Source organism: Lepidochelys kempii, chromosome 8, assembly GCF_965140285.1.
Source record: "Lepidochelys kempii isolate rLepKem1 chromosome 8, rLepKem1.hap1, whole genome shotgun sequence".
Lineage (NCBI taxonomy): Eukaryota > Metazoa > Chordata > Testudines > Cheloniidae > Lepidochelys > Lepidochelys kempii.
The window spans coordinates 31,055,967-31,069,914 of NC_136387.1; the positions used below are offsets into that span (position 1 = coordinate 31,055,967).

The following is a 13,948-nucleotide window of genomic DNA, read 5'->3' on the forward strand; positions in this document are numbered from 1 at the left end:
TATGCACATCTGATTTACTTGGGAAATACTTAAACTACAATCAGGGATGTTAATGCAGAATCCGAAGAGTATACAGGACAAGATGAACTTCAGTCACCTGTTAGCCACTTTTGCTTGGCAAGAGTTTTTAAATGCTTCAAATTCTGAAATCGGAAAGGTTTTAACCAACTCCAATTTTGAAGCAGTACCAAGTTGATTGCTGCTTATATAATCTCTGCTCTTCTAATATTTCCTTGATTAGAAGTACTCCATTTCCTTGATGTCATCACTGTTCTTCCTACTTCTGAACAATTATGATCACATGATAAAAATTACTACCATCAGACAGAAACATTTACTAAACTATTTCATTTTTAGAGAAAATTTTGGGCATGAATTACAATACATAACATTACAGAGCTCAAACACTTCACAGGATGTGTGGATATGGTTTAGTTACTCCCTGACTGACTGTATTCTCTTCATGGCCTGGGGCTGGGGCTATTCACTCCTGCATTTGAATCCTGACTCTGACCCACTTTGTTGCCCTGGACATTTCTCCTAACCAGCCTGTTTTATTTTTCCCATATTGAAAATGGGAATAATACTTATGTCACTAGGGCCTGTTTGCAAAACATGTTAAAACATTATAAAAATCAGCAATTTTATTTCCAGCATTTGACCTAAAATTGTCGGAATTTGACAGATTATATTCCTCAAATGAATACCGAGAAATAAAAACACAGCACAATTACTACCATTTTTATTTAGTTACTATAAGAAATGGAAATAACTGCTATAAGAAATCAGCGGTGGTCTTCCAGATATGGCCATATTTTTGTTTGTGATGCTGGCCCACTGGAAAAAGTCAGTCATAGTGATTAGGGTTCATTTGACGCTGAACGAAACACTAAGCAACACACTTCTCTTACTGACCACACACAAGACAATGCCTTGTATTACACATGTTAATAGTTCACAAAAAGAAAGCCAGAGACATTTTCCAAATAGAGAACAAAAACGAAAAATATATTTGACTTACAATCAAAAAACAGTTTGCAAACCCTTGCCTTGATCCTATAACTCTAGTGCACAGAATTCTCTTTGACTCTAATGCAGAATTAGGCGGTGTTTTTAACTGACTCTGTGGATCCAGGACTAAAGAGTTAAAACAATAACTATGATTTATATAATATAAGTGGAAAGCAACTAAAAATTATACCTTAGTCAATTTACTGGCTCTCAGTGCATCTGAGAGTCACATCTGTTTACTGACAGACAAATTCTTGCTTCTGCAAAGTTAATAGTCATATGAAAGCCTAAGCTAGAATTTTATTCTATGTCATCCACAAAACTGTCACCTAAATTCTGGTATAGATGCAAAGGACAGAAAACACACCTTGGTTTTCATATTCCTGGTTAGATTTGGAGACCAAGCAGTTAAAAATCTTCTGACCTATTCTGTAAACTGAAAGAATTTCACGTGAACACAATTAATAAGGAACAAAAATAATTTGGTAAGGGAGGATTAATAGGGAACCCTACTGTCTCAGTTTTTCTGAGTCACTTTTTCTTCGAATAATTGCACCTTAAATGTAGCAGTTAAACTCTATGCTGAAGTCTGTGCTGATTCTAAGGTCATTCTGTATATTTATTTGCCATGAAAAAGAGAGACTTTTTCAAAGTTGCAGAGTACTTAAAAAATATAGGAAAATGCTTTGCCCTCTGCTTCTGTTTATTTGAATATAAGTGATATTTGGATTTTAATATTACCCTTTCTACTTCATAATGTACTGTATATAGTTAAAATATATCATTCATGATATGATAAACATAATGCAAACAATAAAACATTCAAAGCCAAGCATAACCCTGTAAAATACATGGTGGCTAGAATTCTGCAGGGGTATGGAATTCCTACATCCCACAAACATTTTTGGCAGGGATGAAAGGGTTAATGTTCTGATGGTGTGGCCCTTTTGCGGGGAGGAGCATGACAGCTTTAGGCTGATGTTTTTCTTCTTGTTCCTTGCCAGACTGTTATTCAAAGAATAGGGGAAGACATTGCCTTGAGCGTAAGACTAGCTAATCGCATTCTGTGAGGTCCACTCAAGCGATTGCGAGAAAAGGTCGGTTTAGATGGAGGCAAACACTCTACTCAAGGGAAGATGATGATGAGGGAAATTTGGTTTGGCACTCCGCAGCTGCTGCAGAGAATTATTATTTAAATATACAAGACAGCTTCATTGTGAAGTTATGGTGGTGGTGATCCTTGTCAACTGCTTGATAATGCCACCTGTAAACACTGAAACATGCATGAAAAGTGGTTCGAAACTTTTCATGATAGGGAAACACTATGTGTGATTTACTCTCTATGCTCTAAGTCTCCACATAAAATGCAGACTGCTTTCTGCTTGGAGGTATATAATGGTGCATTGAAAGTTCACGAGGGAAATATTGAAAGACCACACATTGCTGTCTGCATTGACCTTGTTTAAGAGAACCCAAAAAGGGTAGCTTTGAATACCCCCATGTAAATTTTAAATATTTCATGTAGTAGTTCTACAGAACTACTTTTTTTTCTTCACATTAAGTAAGAAAGGCCAGGTTAAAGTGGGTATGTTTTGTAGCAGGGTCCACAAACTTCCGCTCTGCCCCAAACAGAACATTGGCAGTAATATTAATTAAAATGCCATCTTTGTCATGCTACTGCTAGCACGGTCCCCGATCTTTCTAATTTTATATTAATTCGATATTACATCTGTACTAAACTGCTGAAAACCACTATTTTGACATACAATTCCGAGCACTACAAACATTAGCATTGCAACGAATAATGTGACAGACTTCAATATTGCTTTATATGGCAAATTTCACTGAGTTAACATTCTTCACAGACCCAGTGAGAGTGTACCAAGTAGTCCTGCTTGCATGTAACAGAGGAAATGACTTAATCAAGGCAGAGATCCAACATCAGTTGAGGAGTTGCAGGTGTTCCAGCCCTGGTTTGGAAGAAGAGTTACTACCTCTACAGTCCAGTCCTCACTTACAGACAGCCCCCCAACCTGAAGCAAATACTCACCAGCAACTACATACCACACCACAGAAACACTAACCCAGGAACCAACCCCTGCAACAAACCCCATTGCCAACTCTGTCCATGTATCTATTCAAGGGATACCATCATAGGATGCAACTACATCAACCACACCATCAAGGTCTCGTTCGCTTGCATATCTGCCATCAAGTGCCAGCAATGCCCTTCTGCCATGTACATTGGCCAAACCGCACAGTCTCTACACAAAAGAATAAATGGACACAAATCAGACATCAAGAATTGTAACATTCAAAAACCAGTAGGAGAGCACTTCAGTCTCCCTGAACGCTCAATAACAGACTTAAGTCACCATTCTTCAACAAAAAAAAGTCAAAACCAGACTTCAACGAGAAACTGCAGAACTGGAATTAATTTGCAAACTTGAGACCATCAAATTAGTCCTGAATAAAGACTGGGAGTGGCTGGGTCACTACAAAAAATAATTTTCCCTCTGTTGATACTCACACCTTCTTGTCAACTGTTGGAAATGGGCCACTTCCACTCTAATTAAATAGGCCTCGTTAGCACTGACCCCCACCCCCCACTTGGTAAGGCAACTTCCATCTTTTCACATGCTGTATATTCATACCTGCTTAGTGTATTTTCCACTCCGTGCATCTGATGAAGTGGGTTATATCCCACAAAGTCTTATGCCCAAATAAATTTGTTAGTCTCTAAGGTGCCACAAGGACTCTTCGTTGTTTTTACCTCTGTTATGTTTTCTATCCAGGAACTTGTGATGTGCTTATCATTTAAGCATCTAGGTATGTTTGCAGTCTATCCAGGTTTAAAACCCCAGTTCTGAATGTGAAGTGGTTATTATTGTTTCTTTTCCAAATAACACTTCATCTGAAGTGCATAAGACCAGGGAAAACATTCATTATGGGTTAACTGTTGATGGGTCCCAACCACCAAATGATTAGCAAGTCTTTATTGGACATGTCTCTATCCACATAATAGCTGTTGCCAGTCCAGCAATCAAGGTTTTGATTTTTATTACTAATTTCAGGTTAGTGAAAAGTTATTTCAAACACTTCAGTTTCATAAATCATTCATTTTCATATCTCTGGTGGTAACCTCCCTGAAAACCTCATGAAGTTAGTCAGTGAGCATCTGAAGAGGTGGGGTTTTTTACCCATGAAAGCTTATACCCAAATAAATCTGTTAGTCTTTAAGGTGCCACTGGACTCCCCGTTGTTTTTGTGGATATAGACTAACATGGCTACTCCTCTGATACTCAGTGAGCATATTTCTCTTATGGTCTTCCCAGATCTTACTGAATAGTGGAACTCCAAAGGAGGAAAAAAAGAGTAAGAAAATAGTTATCTGACTATTATACATTACCTATCACCTCTGAGTTACCTGAAGACATGAATTTCTACAACAAACAGCTCTTTATGAAGATGCTCAGCTGCCTTTGGTTAGTGACATTACAGAGAACACACCTATGTAAGAATCTGATGCTAACTGTCCAAGTTGCATTTGGAGAGAAGACAACTTTTTATGGGTAATAACCTACCTGGACAGTCCCCTTTCTATGTGGGTTTCAGCCATTAACATGTCTGGAAGTAAGTATCCTGAACAAAGTGAGGCATTGGCATGTTGTTTGTTAAGGAGTTCTCCCTTTTTTCTTGGGTGGAGCGGGAAGGAGAGGACATGAGAGAGGATCATGGTCCATTAAGCAAAACTTTCCAGATCTTTTATTCTGAACTCTGTTGACCCATACTTCCTTCTAAAATTTGGTGGCCTTTTGCACTTCACCTAGTTCTTCTGGTGCAGCTGTAACCCACACACCTTCTTGGTATGGTGTTCTGTCCCCACTCGTGGCATTGAGACCACATAGAGATTAGCTAGGGGCCTATGTGGCTTTTAGCTCATGCAGTAGAGGCTCATATGCTAAGCTCCAAAGGTTCCAGGTTCGATCCTGTCTTCCGACAACTGGGCAGTGTTACACAGTCTCTATGATCCCATTATTTTACATCTTTGCTTCCTACTGGGAGATCAAAAAGGTGCATGCTTTAGAACCATAATGTGGTTGGCATAGTACACATAGTACACAGGTTATAACCAGAGCAACAATTTGCAAAGCTAAAATGGTTGATAATACAGTGTGATATATTTTGAAGTGTGAAAGTCCAGTCCAATAAACCACTGATAGCTGAAATTCTCCTTCTCTACCTAGAGCAGCGGTTCTCAACCTTTCCAGACTATACACCTTTCAGGAGTCTGATTTGTCTTGTGTACCCCAAGTTTCACCTCACTTAAAAACTACTTGCTTACAAAATCAGACCTAAAAATACAAATGTGTCACAGCACACTATTACTGAAAAAATGCTGACTTACTCAGTTTTACATTATAATTATAAAATAAATCAGTTGGAATATAAATATTGTACTTACATTTCAGTGTATAGTAGATAGAGCAGTATAAACAAGTCATTGTCTATGTGAAATTTTAGTTCGTACTGACTCCGCTGGTGCTTTTTATGTAGCCTGTTGTAAAACTAGGCAAATATCTAGATGAGTTGATGTACCCCCAGAAGACCACTGTGCACTCCCAGGGGTACAGATACCCCTAGTTGAGAACCACTGACCTAGAGAATCTAATGAACATGAATCCATAAATATACTGTGCATGACCCCATCCTTCCTCTTTTCCCAAGAGCAATCTTTCATTTCCTCTGTATTTCCCCTAAATGTTTATTAATTGAATCTTGAAACCAAAGAAAAATAAGTCAGTTTATTGCAAAAGATAATATCCCATTAAAACAGTCTAGAAATTTACAAAACATTACATTTGATTATTACATTTTATTAGGAAGGTGCTCTGTATTTGCAGTAGCATAATTCCCGAGTCTTGTGACTGTTGATAGGACAATTATATTTGTTATAGAACTACAGGAAAAAAATAGCTTTGTAACCTTTGTAACCTATGTCATACCAGATTCAGGACTCTATTCATTTTGTTTTGTTCTTTTAAAAAAGAAATTGAAAGAGTAACTTCAAGTACAGTAATTTTGGTATATATAATGCCATATGCTGTACAGTATTTTACAAAGAGCTTGGTGTATTTCTCACATAAATGTCACATTTTTCGTAACAGCCTACTTTATTTTTGTATACCAATGTTATCAAATGGGATCATTCTGTGTGTGTGTGTGTATTCTACTCCTCTTATTGGAGCTACTTTGGAACACTACACAGTAGACTGTTATGGTATAGAATCTTTTCTGTCCAACATTAATAGTTTTGTTATCTACAAATCTATATATTTGTAGTCTAATCCTGATGTTACACAACTGAGCAGTGTGTCTCTGGAGCCACCTGTTCTCCCTTTTCCTATTTGATGCATTGTAATGGAATGTCACGCACCACTTTTTGTTGTGGTTGTGTCACGTATGCCCACTGGAGGATCTAAATATAGTAGATCCTCTATTTATACCTGGTGATATGTTTGCTTTATGTTGTCAATTTCTACGTTCAGGCAAATAAAACAGAGAAAATAGTAAAGGAGCAATTTGAGTGACTTTATATCTCATTAGCTTTCTCTGTAACATCAGACGTCGCTGATATATCTCTGCCTGACATACTTTTACAGCGTGTTCTCTTTAATAGAAATCACCCTTTTGAGTGTAATGCTATGTAATACTATTGCAATGTAGGAGCTGAATACATAATTTTCCAAAGAAATTGTATGAAGAATGGACTATGTAGAAGTTTGTGTACAGTAGCTGTACACATGCAGTATTGTGCAATTTCATGCACAAGTATGATGCCTGCTAAATTCTTGAGTGCAAGAGAAGCTTAGTTCTGCAGCTATAATTTTTTCTGTGTGATATGTACAATTACATGATTTCTTCCTTCTTTTACTGTGAATTGTAGTCAAGCTGTGCTTGAGACAGGTGTGGAATTAAAGGGGTTAACTTCATATACTTAACCTTAACTTCTTCTGTACACCCAGATTGAGTGCAGAAAACACTAATCAAGTCTAGAAGGATGACAGAGAGAACCCCACCACAGGCTGGCAGTGCTAGCACCCCCTGTAAACGGGTTTTGATACTGCTAGGAAAGGGTGAAGTGGCTGCTGTTCACTCACCGAGGCAATTGGTGCTTTATCCCATCCTCATATAATGGAGATGGGAGTGATTGTTTAGAAAGAGAGTTATCTATGGGATGAGAGATCATTAGGTAGGGAACCCTAGGAGCAACCAAGCCTGAGGAGAAGGTGTGAGCTGAACTTTGTCGCTTTTATGTTAAGTTCTGTGATGATCACACCATACCTCTTAAATGGGCAAGTGTGGACTGTGCTTGAATGAAACTGGGAAGGAAATTGGTGCATTCTCTCCCTCAGCAGCAGGCTGCAATAGGAACTGCTGCAGGTGCAAAGAGCCCCCTGGCCAAGGTAAGAAGCAGATCATTCACCATGGTACTGTGTGTTTATTTTTTAAAAATGCACATTTTAAAGAAAAACTTAATGAAGATTGAAACACATCCTGAAGGGATGACAAGTGAATAGTTAATTCCCTAGTAGAAGGGCTGCTTTCTCATTTTATGTTGGTAAAGAAAAGAAAAAAAGCTTTGGGAGTGGAATATAGGACTGGTGATAGCTAAAAGCTAATGACCTCCCACCAAAGGTGCTAAGAGCCATGAAAACGGTAGAGTGGGAGAGCAATTTTTAGCCTGCAGAGTTGTTGTAAAGATGTCCCTTTACCATGAGACACTCAGCGTTCAGAACTAGTTGGATAGAAGGAATGCTATTGTACATAAATAGACCCTTCTGTATCTCTGTTATAGAGACACACTGATACACAGTCAGTATGGAAGAATACTGTAGGCATGCCAGTATATAAAATGTGTATTGATATGGGTGCCATAGTGGTGTGCTCTAACAAGGGCTAAATTCTGACCCTACTTATTGAAGGGGGCTTATGGGTATAACTAGGTCACAGTTTTGCTACAAGTATTTAAAGGGAGGTTTTCCTCTGAAAAAGGTTACCATGAATGGCATTGTAGGTTCACTGGCCCTCAGTGACTTTCATATCTAATGTGTTTAATTCTTTCTAATTCCCAGTCCTGAAAACTCTCACTCAGATGAGTCATGCTAATTTCTTTACTTTCCATGCCTCCTCATGTCTAAACAAAGACCAGTTACGCCTAAGCAAGCCCTGTTGTGCTATGGTTCTGCCTTAATGACTCCTGTGCAATTTTATTACCTTCAGTGGGTTTGTACAGTTATAATTGATTGTCCTTAATACCTGGAACTTATTAAATGGTTTTGCTGATGTACAACAATGAACAAAAGCTAACTTGTCCTCTTTCTTAGCATTACACACTAATGTAAAAGTAGTGACAAAAGTGCTCGTTTGTTTTACTCAAGTAATAAGACTATATCCCCCGGGAATAAATCTGATGAATAAGAATGTTAGTATATTAAAGTCTCTTTCAGAGTGGGACTGCCTTATGCTTTGTCACCTATAGTACTGTCAAGGCTTTAATGCTTGGCTATTAAATTTACTCTGCTGAAACTTTCCCCCTTTTTCTAAACATTTTTGCATGGAAAACAGTGCACAATTCTATTTTTCTTGGGGGAAAAAGAGGTTTAATTTTTATATCTCATTTTGACCAGTTGTGACAGCTATTTTTCTAAATTTTCAAAAATAGCTAAGTTGAAATCTGCTCTACATTAATTTCTCTTAACATTTAATGCATTAATCTGTATTGACATCAGAACATCAAAATGTATTACTGGTTTGACACCCTCTGAGTTGCTGTGAGTATGTTTTGTTGGATCAAAGAGGCATGTGTTGGGGCATTTTGATGTAGTGTGAAGGATCTTAGATGCACAATGATACAAACAGAGATAGAGATGTTTTTTAAAGCTATTGCTTTTTAGGAAAGGGTGTTAATAAATATGACTCTCCCCACCCCCAGCTACAGCAAAATAATAGGTTTCAGAGTAACAGCCGTGTTAGTCTGTATTCGCAAAAAGAAAAGGAGTACTTGTCGCACCTTAGAGACTAACTAATTTATTTGAGCATAAGCTTTCGTGAGCTACAGCTCAATTCATGAAGTGAGCTGTAGCTCATGAAAGCTTATGCTCAAATAAATTGGTTAGTCTCTAAGGTGCCACAAGTACTCCTTTTCTGTTAGCAAAATAATAGTTTCTGAATAACACCAACAAAAAAAAGGAATAGTTTCCAGTCTTGGGTCCTATAATTTTTTAACTCTAACTTTAATGGATTGTCTCTCTTGGAGAGGAAGTTTTCTGAAAATCTGTGTCCCACCCCACAGTTTTTGGTTGCACCATTGGGGACAAGATCAGGGAATGACTTTTAGGCCATTTTGTTTGAAACTAAGCATGATGTAGGAAAGCATATGGGAGCAGCTTCCTTTACTTTGAGTACCCTTGTTTTTATCAATTTAAATCACAACCTCCGTATTATTTGAAAGTAAAAATTTTGCCTTTACAAAGCATATGAGACGTCTTTTTGAAACAAAAAGATAGATTGCATCCCGTTTCAAAATACTCGTGTCTTTATTCACTGAGCTTGTTAAATGAGCAAATTCTATTCCAAGCTTCTGAGTTTTCAAATAACTTCTTTTTTTAATTTTTTAATTTCCTGTTGATTTCATAGTTGTACATATTAAAGCCTCTGGATATATGTTTCAGTGTCTTCTGAAATATTGCCCTTCAATTCTGTAGTCAGCTAAAAGACATTCACATCCACCAGAAGCATTTCTTTTTCACCTTTTTTGTTTTTCGTCTTAATTCCTGTTTCTCAGGAATTGGATGGTCAGGTGGTAATTTGGGGGCTGGAGCCATGGCAGGAGTTTTCTCCACTTGATCCAGTGTTTTCAAAACCTGATTAAATCTGCCTTCTTGTTGTCTGAAGTCATATTCCACACTATAGAATACATGAGAAAAATAAGTTAGTAAGTTGTTAGTTACCAACTACAAGGAGAGAAATATGGAAAATATTTTTAGACTGCTGCAAATAATGTTTCCTCTTTCAGAGTTGACATAATAGAGGCTGACTCAAATGCAAACAGTTGTAGGCTGTGCTGTTATGAGGAGGTCCTGTGTGGCAATTATTACTACAGGGAGTCATCTTTACTCACAGGAGGTGAAGGTTGTGGGATTGTGCCCAAAGTCATTCATTCAGAAATTAAGTAAATGCACAAATAGGAATGTCTCTAAAAACCAAACCAGGATCAAGCAATCACAGCTGGGAGGTCTTATGCAATACGATTAGGCAACATTTTACTTAATTCCAATAACTGTTCATGCATACGCTGCTTCATTCACCCATTTTTGTTTTCCTTCTCAGATTATATGAACAAAAAAGAAAGCAAATTTGCCTACCATAGGTAGATACATTTATCTATGTGTTTGTGAATCCGTGTGTGTGTGTGTGTGTGTATGTATATATATATATATATATATATATATATATATATATATATATATATATATATATATATATATATATATATATATATATATATATATATATAAAAACATTTTCCTAGAACAATTTAAAAATGACCATAATAATGAAATTGACCCATACAATTAATCTTAAGTATGCTATTTGTGGTAGCCCACATGTTCCATAGTATGGAAAGGTTGCTAATGCTGATTACTTTTTTATTACCGTGTAAAATGAATTGTCACATAAAAGCCTGTTTAAACTGTCAGCGAGTTAAGTTTTCTAATGGTGTTTTTTTCTTTAATAGAAAATGTGTTCTTGCTCCTGTGAGTGGTGTCACTTGTCTTCAGTGATTCTGCCTCATTGGGCTGCATTATTATTGATGAAGATGTCAAGGGTCACCTACGTGCATTAATAGTAAACAGCTTAACCATAATACAGAATTGCTTCAAGTTTACTATACTTTTCTAAATAAGTCATTTCCTGACTGACGTTTTTTCTTACCCTATTCATTGGTAAATAAGAGTAACCATTAGTGCTGGTTGTCTTGAACACAAATGCCATATGTTAAAATTAATGAGCAGCATACTAAATATTCATGAAAAGACTCAAAATAACCTGTTTTATCCTCAGTTGGTTGAGTTAATACAACAGTACCTCCAAAAGGCCTCAGTCATGATCAAGGTTCTATCATGCTAAGTGTTATTAAAAAATAAATAAATTACATGACGTGGTTTCTGCCATGAAGTGTTTACATTAAAATCTAAAGACCAAACACAACAAATGAATGTTCCTAAAATCAGAGGGGAAGGAGAATGAGGATGAGGTTTCTGTAGTCAGTGTGAGTTAGTTTGTGGTTCAAAACCAGTTAAAATCTATTTGTGGGTGTATGTCTCGGCTATTCCTGACTGGGAATTACCTGTAAATGTCAAGTTAGCAGAGGGTCTTGAGGAAGAATTTGAATGAGTACAGTGTAGTGGCCTTGCAGACTAGTTCAGGAAAGATGTTTGTTTCACATAGGGAGTACAAAAGAAAACACACGCATCCTGGTAGGGAGTACTGGATGTAGAGTCAATGCTGGTATCATTGGTAGCGTTGAGGGAGTGGGGGATGAGGATATGCAAAAAGGCACAAGAGTGAGTAAGAGAGTGGCATAGCAGTGGATGCATTAAAACTGAGGACAAGAAGACTGCACTTGCTGCAGGAGAAGAGGAGGAGCTAGTGGAAGGACTAAAATGGGCATTTTGGAAAATCTAATGGTCCAAACCACAAGAGACAGATTATTTCATTAGTTCCTCTTTGAATGGTCAGGAGTGGGAACAATATGGATGTTGGGGAAGTCAGAGAAGATGACTTACAATCTTTTGCGAAATTGCCCTGTAATCATGGGTGCCTTACAATGCCTTGCTACTGAAGCTCCCGGGGATGTTCACAATGAGCCCACAAGCATGCAGGTCACACTCTCAAGTGTCTGTGTGCTAGACAGCCCTGGTTCAGCAGCTCTGACCCCAGCAGCTTGTCTACAGCCCCACCCTGTCTTCCATCAGCCTTGGTTACAACCAGCAAGGAGATCCCAACATATTCCCATTCCCAAATTTTCCAAGAACCACGTGCTTTGCAATGTCCAGCCCTCTCCTGGAGAGTTCAGGGAAATAATAAAGTTCTTTTGTTCCTCTAAAGACACACAAAGAACACCACATCTTATTAACTGGGGTAAATACATCCTTATATTTACATGAGTTGGTTTAAAATAAAAAAAAAATTAATTGATAATAGGACACAGGTTAAGTGATGTCAAGTAAAAGGAATAAAGTTAGGGTTACAAGCAATTAAAAGTGAAAACATCAAAAAGTCTAAAACTTAATCTAGCAAGGTGTACAGGCTTTGTTCAAGATGGTTTCTCACCTATACTCAGTTTCCAAAGACTTCAAACCCCCCTGCTTGGTTGAAGGACCCATCTTTCTCGGTTTGCAAGAGCTGTCTTCACTTTTGACTGTGTAGTGATGAGTGCCAAAGATAGCTTCTGTCTTTGCTTATATTTTTCCACCATTAATGGCTGTTTAAAGAGGCAGGATTATCTCTTGCTGTTTTTCCCTTCCTATGGGTTGCCATTCCCCTGCTGATTTCTTTGTAAATAGAGCTTCCATTGTTACTGGTCACACTTGGCTTAATTTCTTTGTAGACAGGCAGATAGCTGCCTTCCCTCCTGTTTGGGGGAAAGCCTGTTTCTCCCTTGTTTGGTCACAGACTGGAAGCACAATGCCATTAAGTATCATATTTCCTCATATAGCAGGGGTAGGCAGCCTATGGCATGCAAGATGATTTTCAGTGGCACTCATACTGCCTGGCCACTGGTCCGGGGGGCTCTGCATTTTAATTTAATTTTAAATGAAGCTTCTTAAATATTTTAAAAACCTTATTTACTTTACATACAACAATAGATTAGTTATATATTATAGACTTATAGAAAGAGACCTTCTAAAAATGTTAAAATGTATCACTGGCACGTGAAACCTTAAATTAGAGTGAATAAATGAAGGGTCGGCACACCACTTCTGAAAGGTTGCCGACCCGTCATATAGTGTTAATACTACATTTCAAAATAATAGTGAAAAGACCTCACTCTATACACCTTTATAATACAGTAATATTGATTCAATTGCCTATTGCTTAAGGTTCAAGCCCCTTATCTTTCTTGACCAGTAAACCTTTAAAATGGATTCTTTTGAGGGTTACCCGTCAAAGGAAAGTTTATTCAAGCTGTGAGGAAGGTGACATGGAGCCTAGTGATGAAGGAAGCTCCATGACCTTTCTTTCCCTGAGTGTTAGATTAATTTGTTCCCCCTCCCCTCCTAATAAGTAAAAATGGACCTTCATTGTCTTTGCCTGGAGATAGGGCTGGTCAGAGAATCAAATACACATTCCTTTGTCTAAGGCAGACCTCTTTACCAACTTCCAAGATTTACCAGCTTTATAAGGTCGATAGAAAGCTGGCTAGATCATTGGGCTCAATGGGTAGTGATCAATGGCTCCATGTCTAGTTGGCAGCTAGTATCAAGTGGAGTGCCCCGAGGGTTGGTCCTCGAGCTGGTTTTGATCAATATCTTCATTAAGCTGGAGGATGGAGTGGATTGTACCCTCAACAAGTTTGCAGATGACACTAAACTGGGAGATACACTGGAGAGTAGAGATAGGATACAGAGGGACCTAGACAAATTAGAGGATTGGGCCAAAAGAAATCTGATGAGGTTCAACAAGGACAAGTGCAGAGTCCTGCACTTAGGATGGAAGAATCCCATGCACGGCTACAGACTAGGGACCGAATGGCTCGGCAGCAGTTCTGCAGAAAAGGACCTAGGGGTTACAGTGGACGAGAAGCTGGATATGAGTCAACAGTGTGCCCTTGTTGCCAAGAAGGCTAACAGCATTTTGGCTGTATAAT

The 13,948-nt window shown here is 38.0% G+C and overlaps 2 protein-coding genes across 3 annotated transcripts in view; one reads left to right on the top strand and one right to left on the bottom strand.

The window, feature by feature from the left end:
* The window catches only part of DOCK2 (dedicator of cytokinesis 2), a 501,344-nt gene that overhangs the window by 217,539 nt on the left and 269,857 nt on the right, over positions 1-13,948 (top strand). The window lies entirely within an intron of this gene.
* Positions 1-13,948, bottom strand: part of INSYN2B (inhibitory synaptic factor family member 2B) — a 137,155-nt gene that overhangs the window by 3,974 nt on the left and 119,233 nt on the right. Inside the window, exon 4 of one of the 2 annotated variants that reach the window (XM_073355962.2) lies at positions 9,825-9,981. In XM_073355962.2, coding sequence (XP_073212063.2) covers positions 9,825-9,981 — 157 coding nt within the window. Of the gene's footprint in view, positions 1-9,260; positions 9,982-13,948 lie in introns of those variants that run through there. The other variant, XM_073355964.2, reaches the window with a different exon arrangement.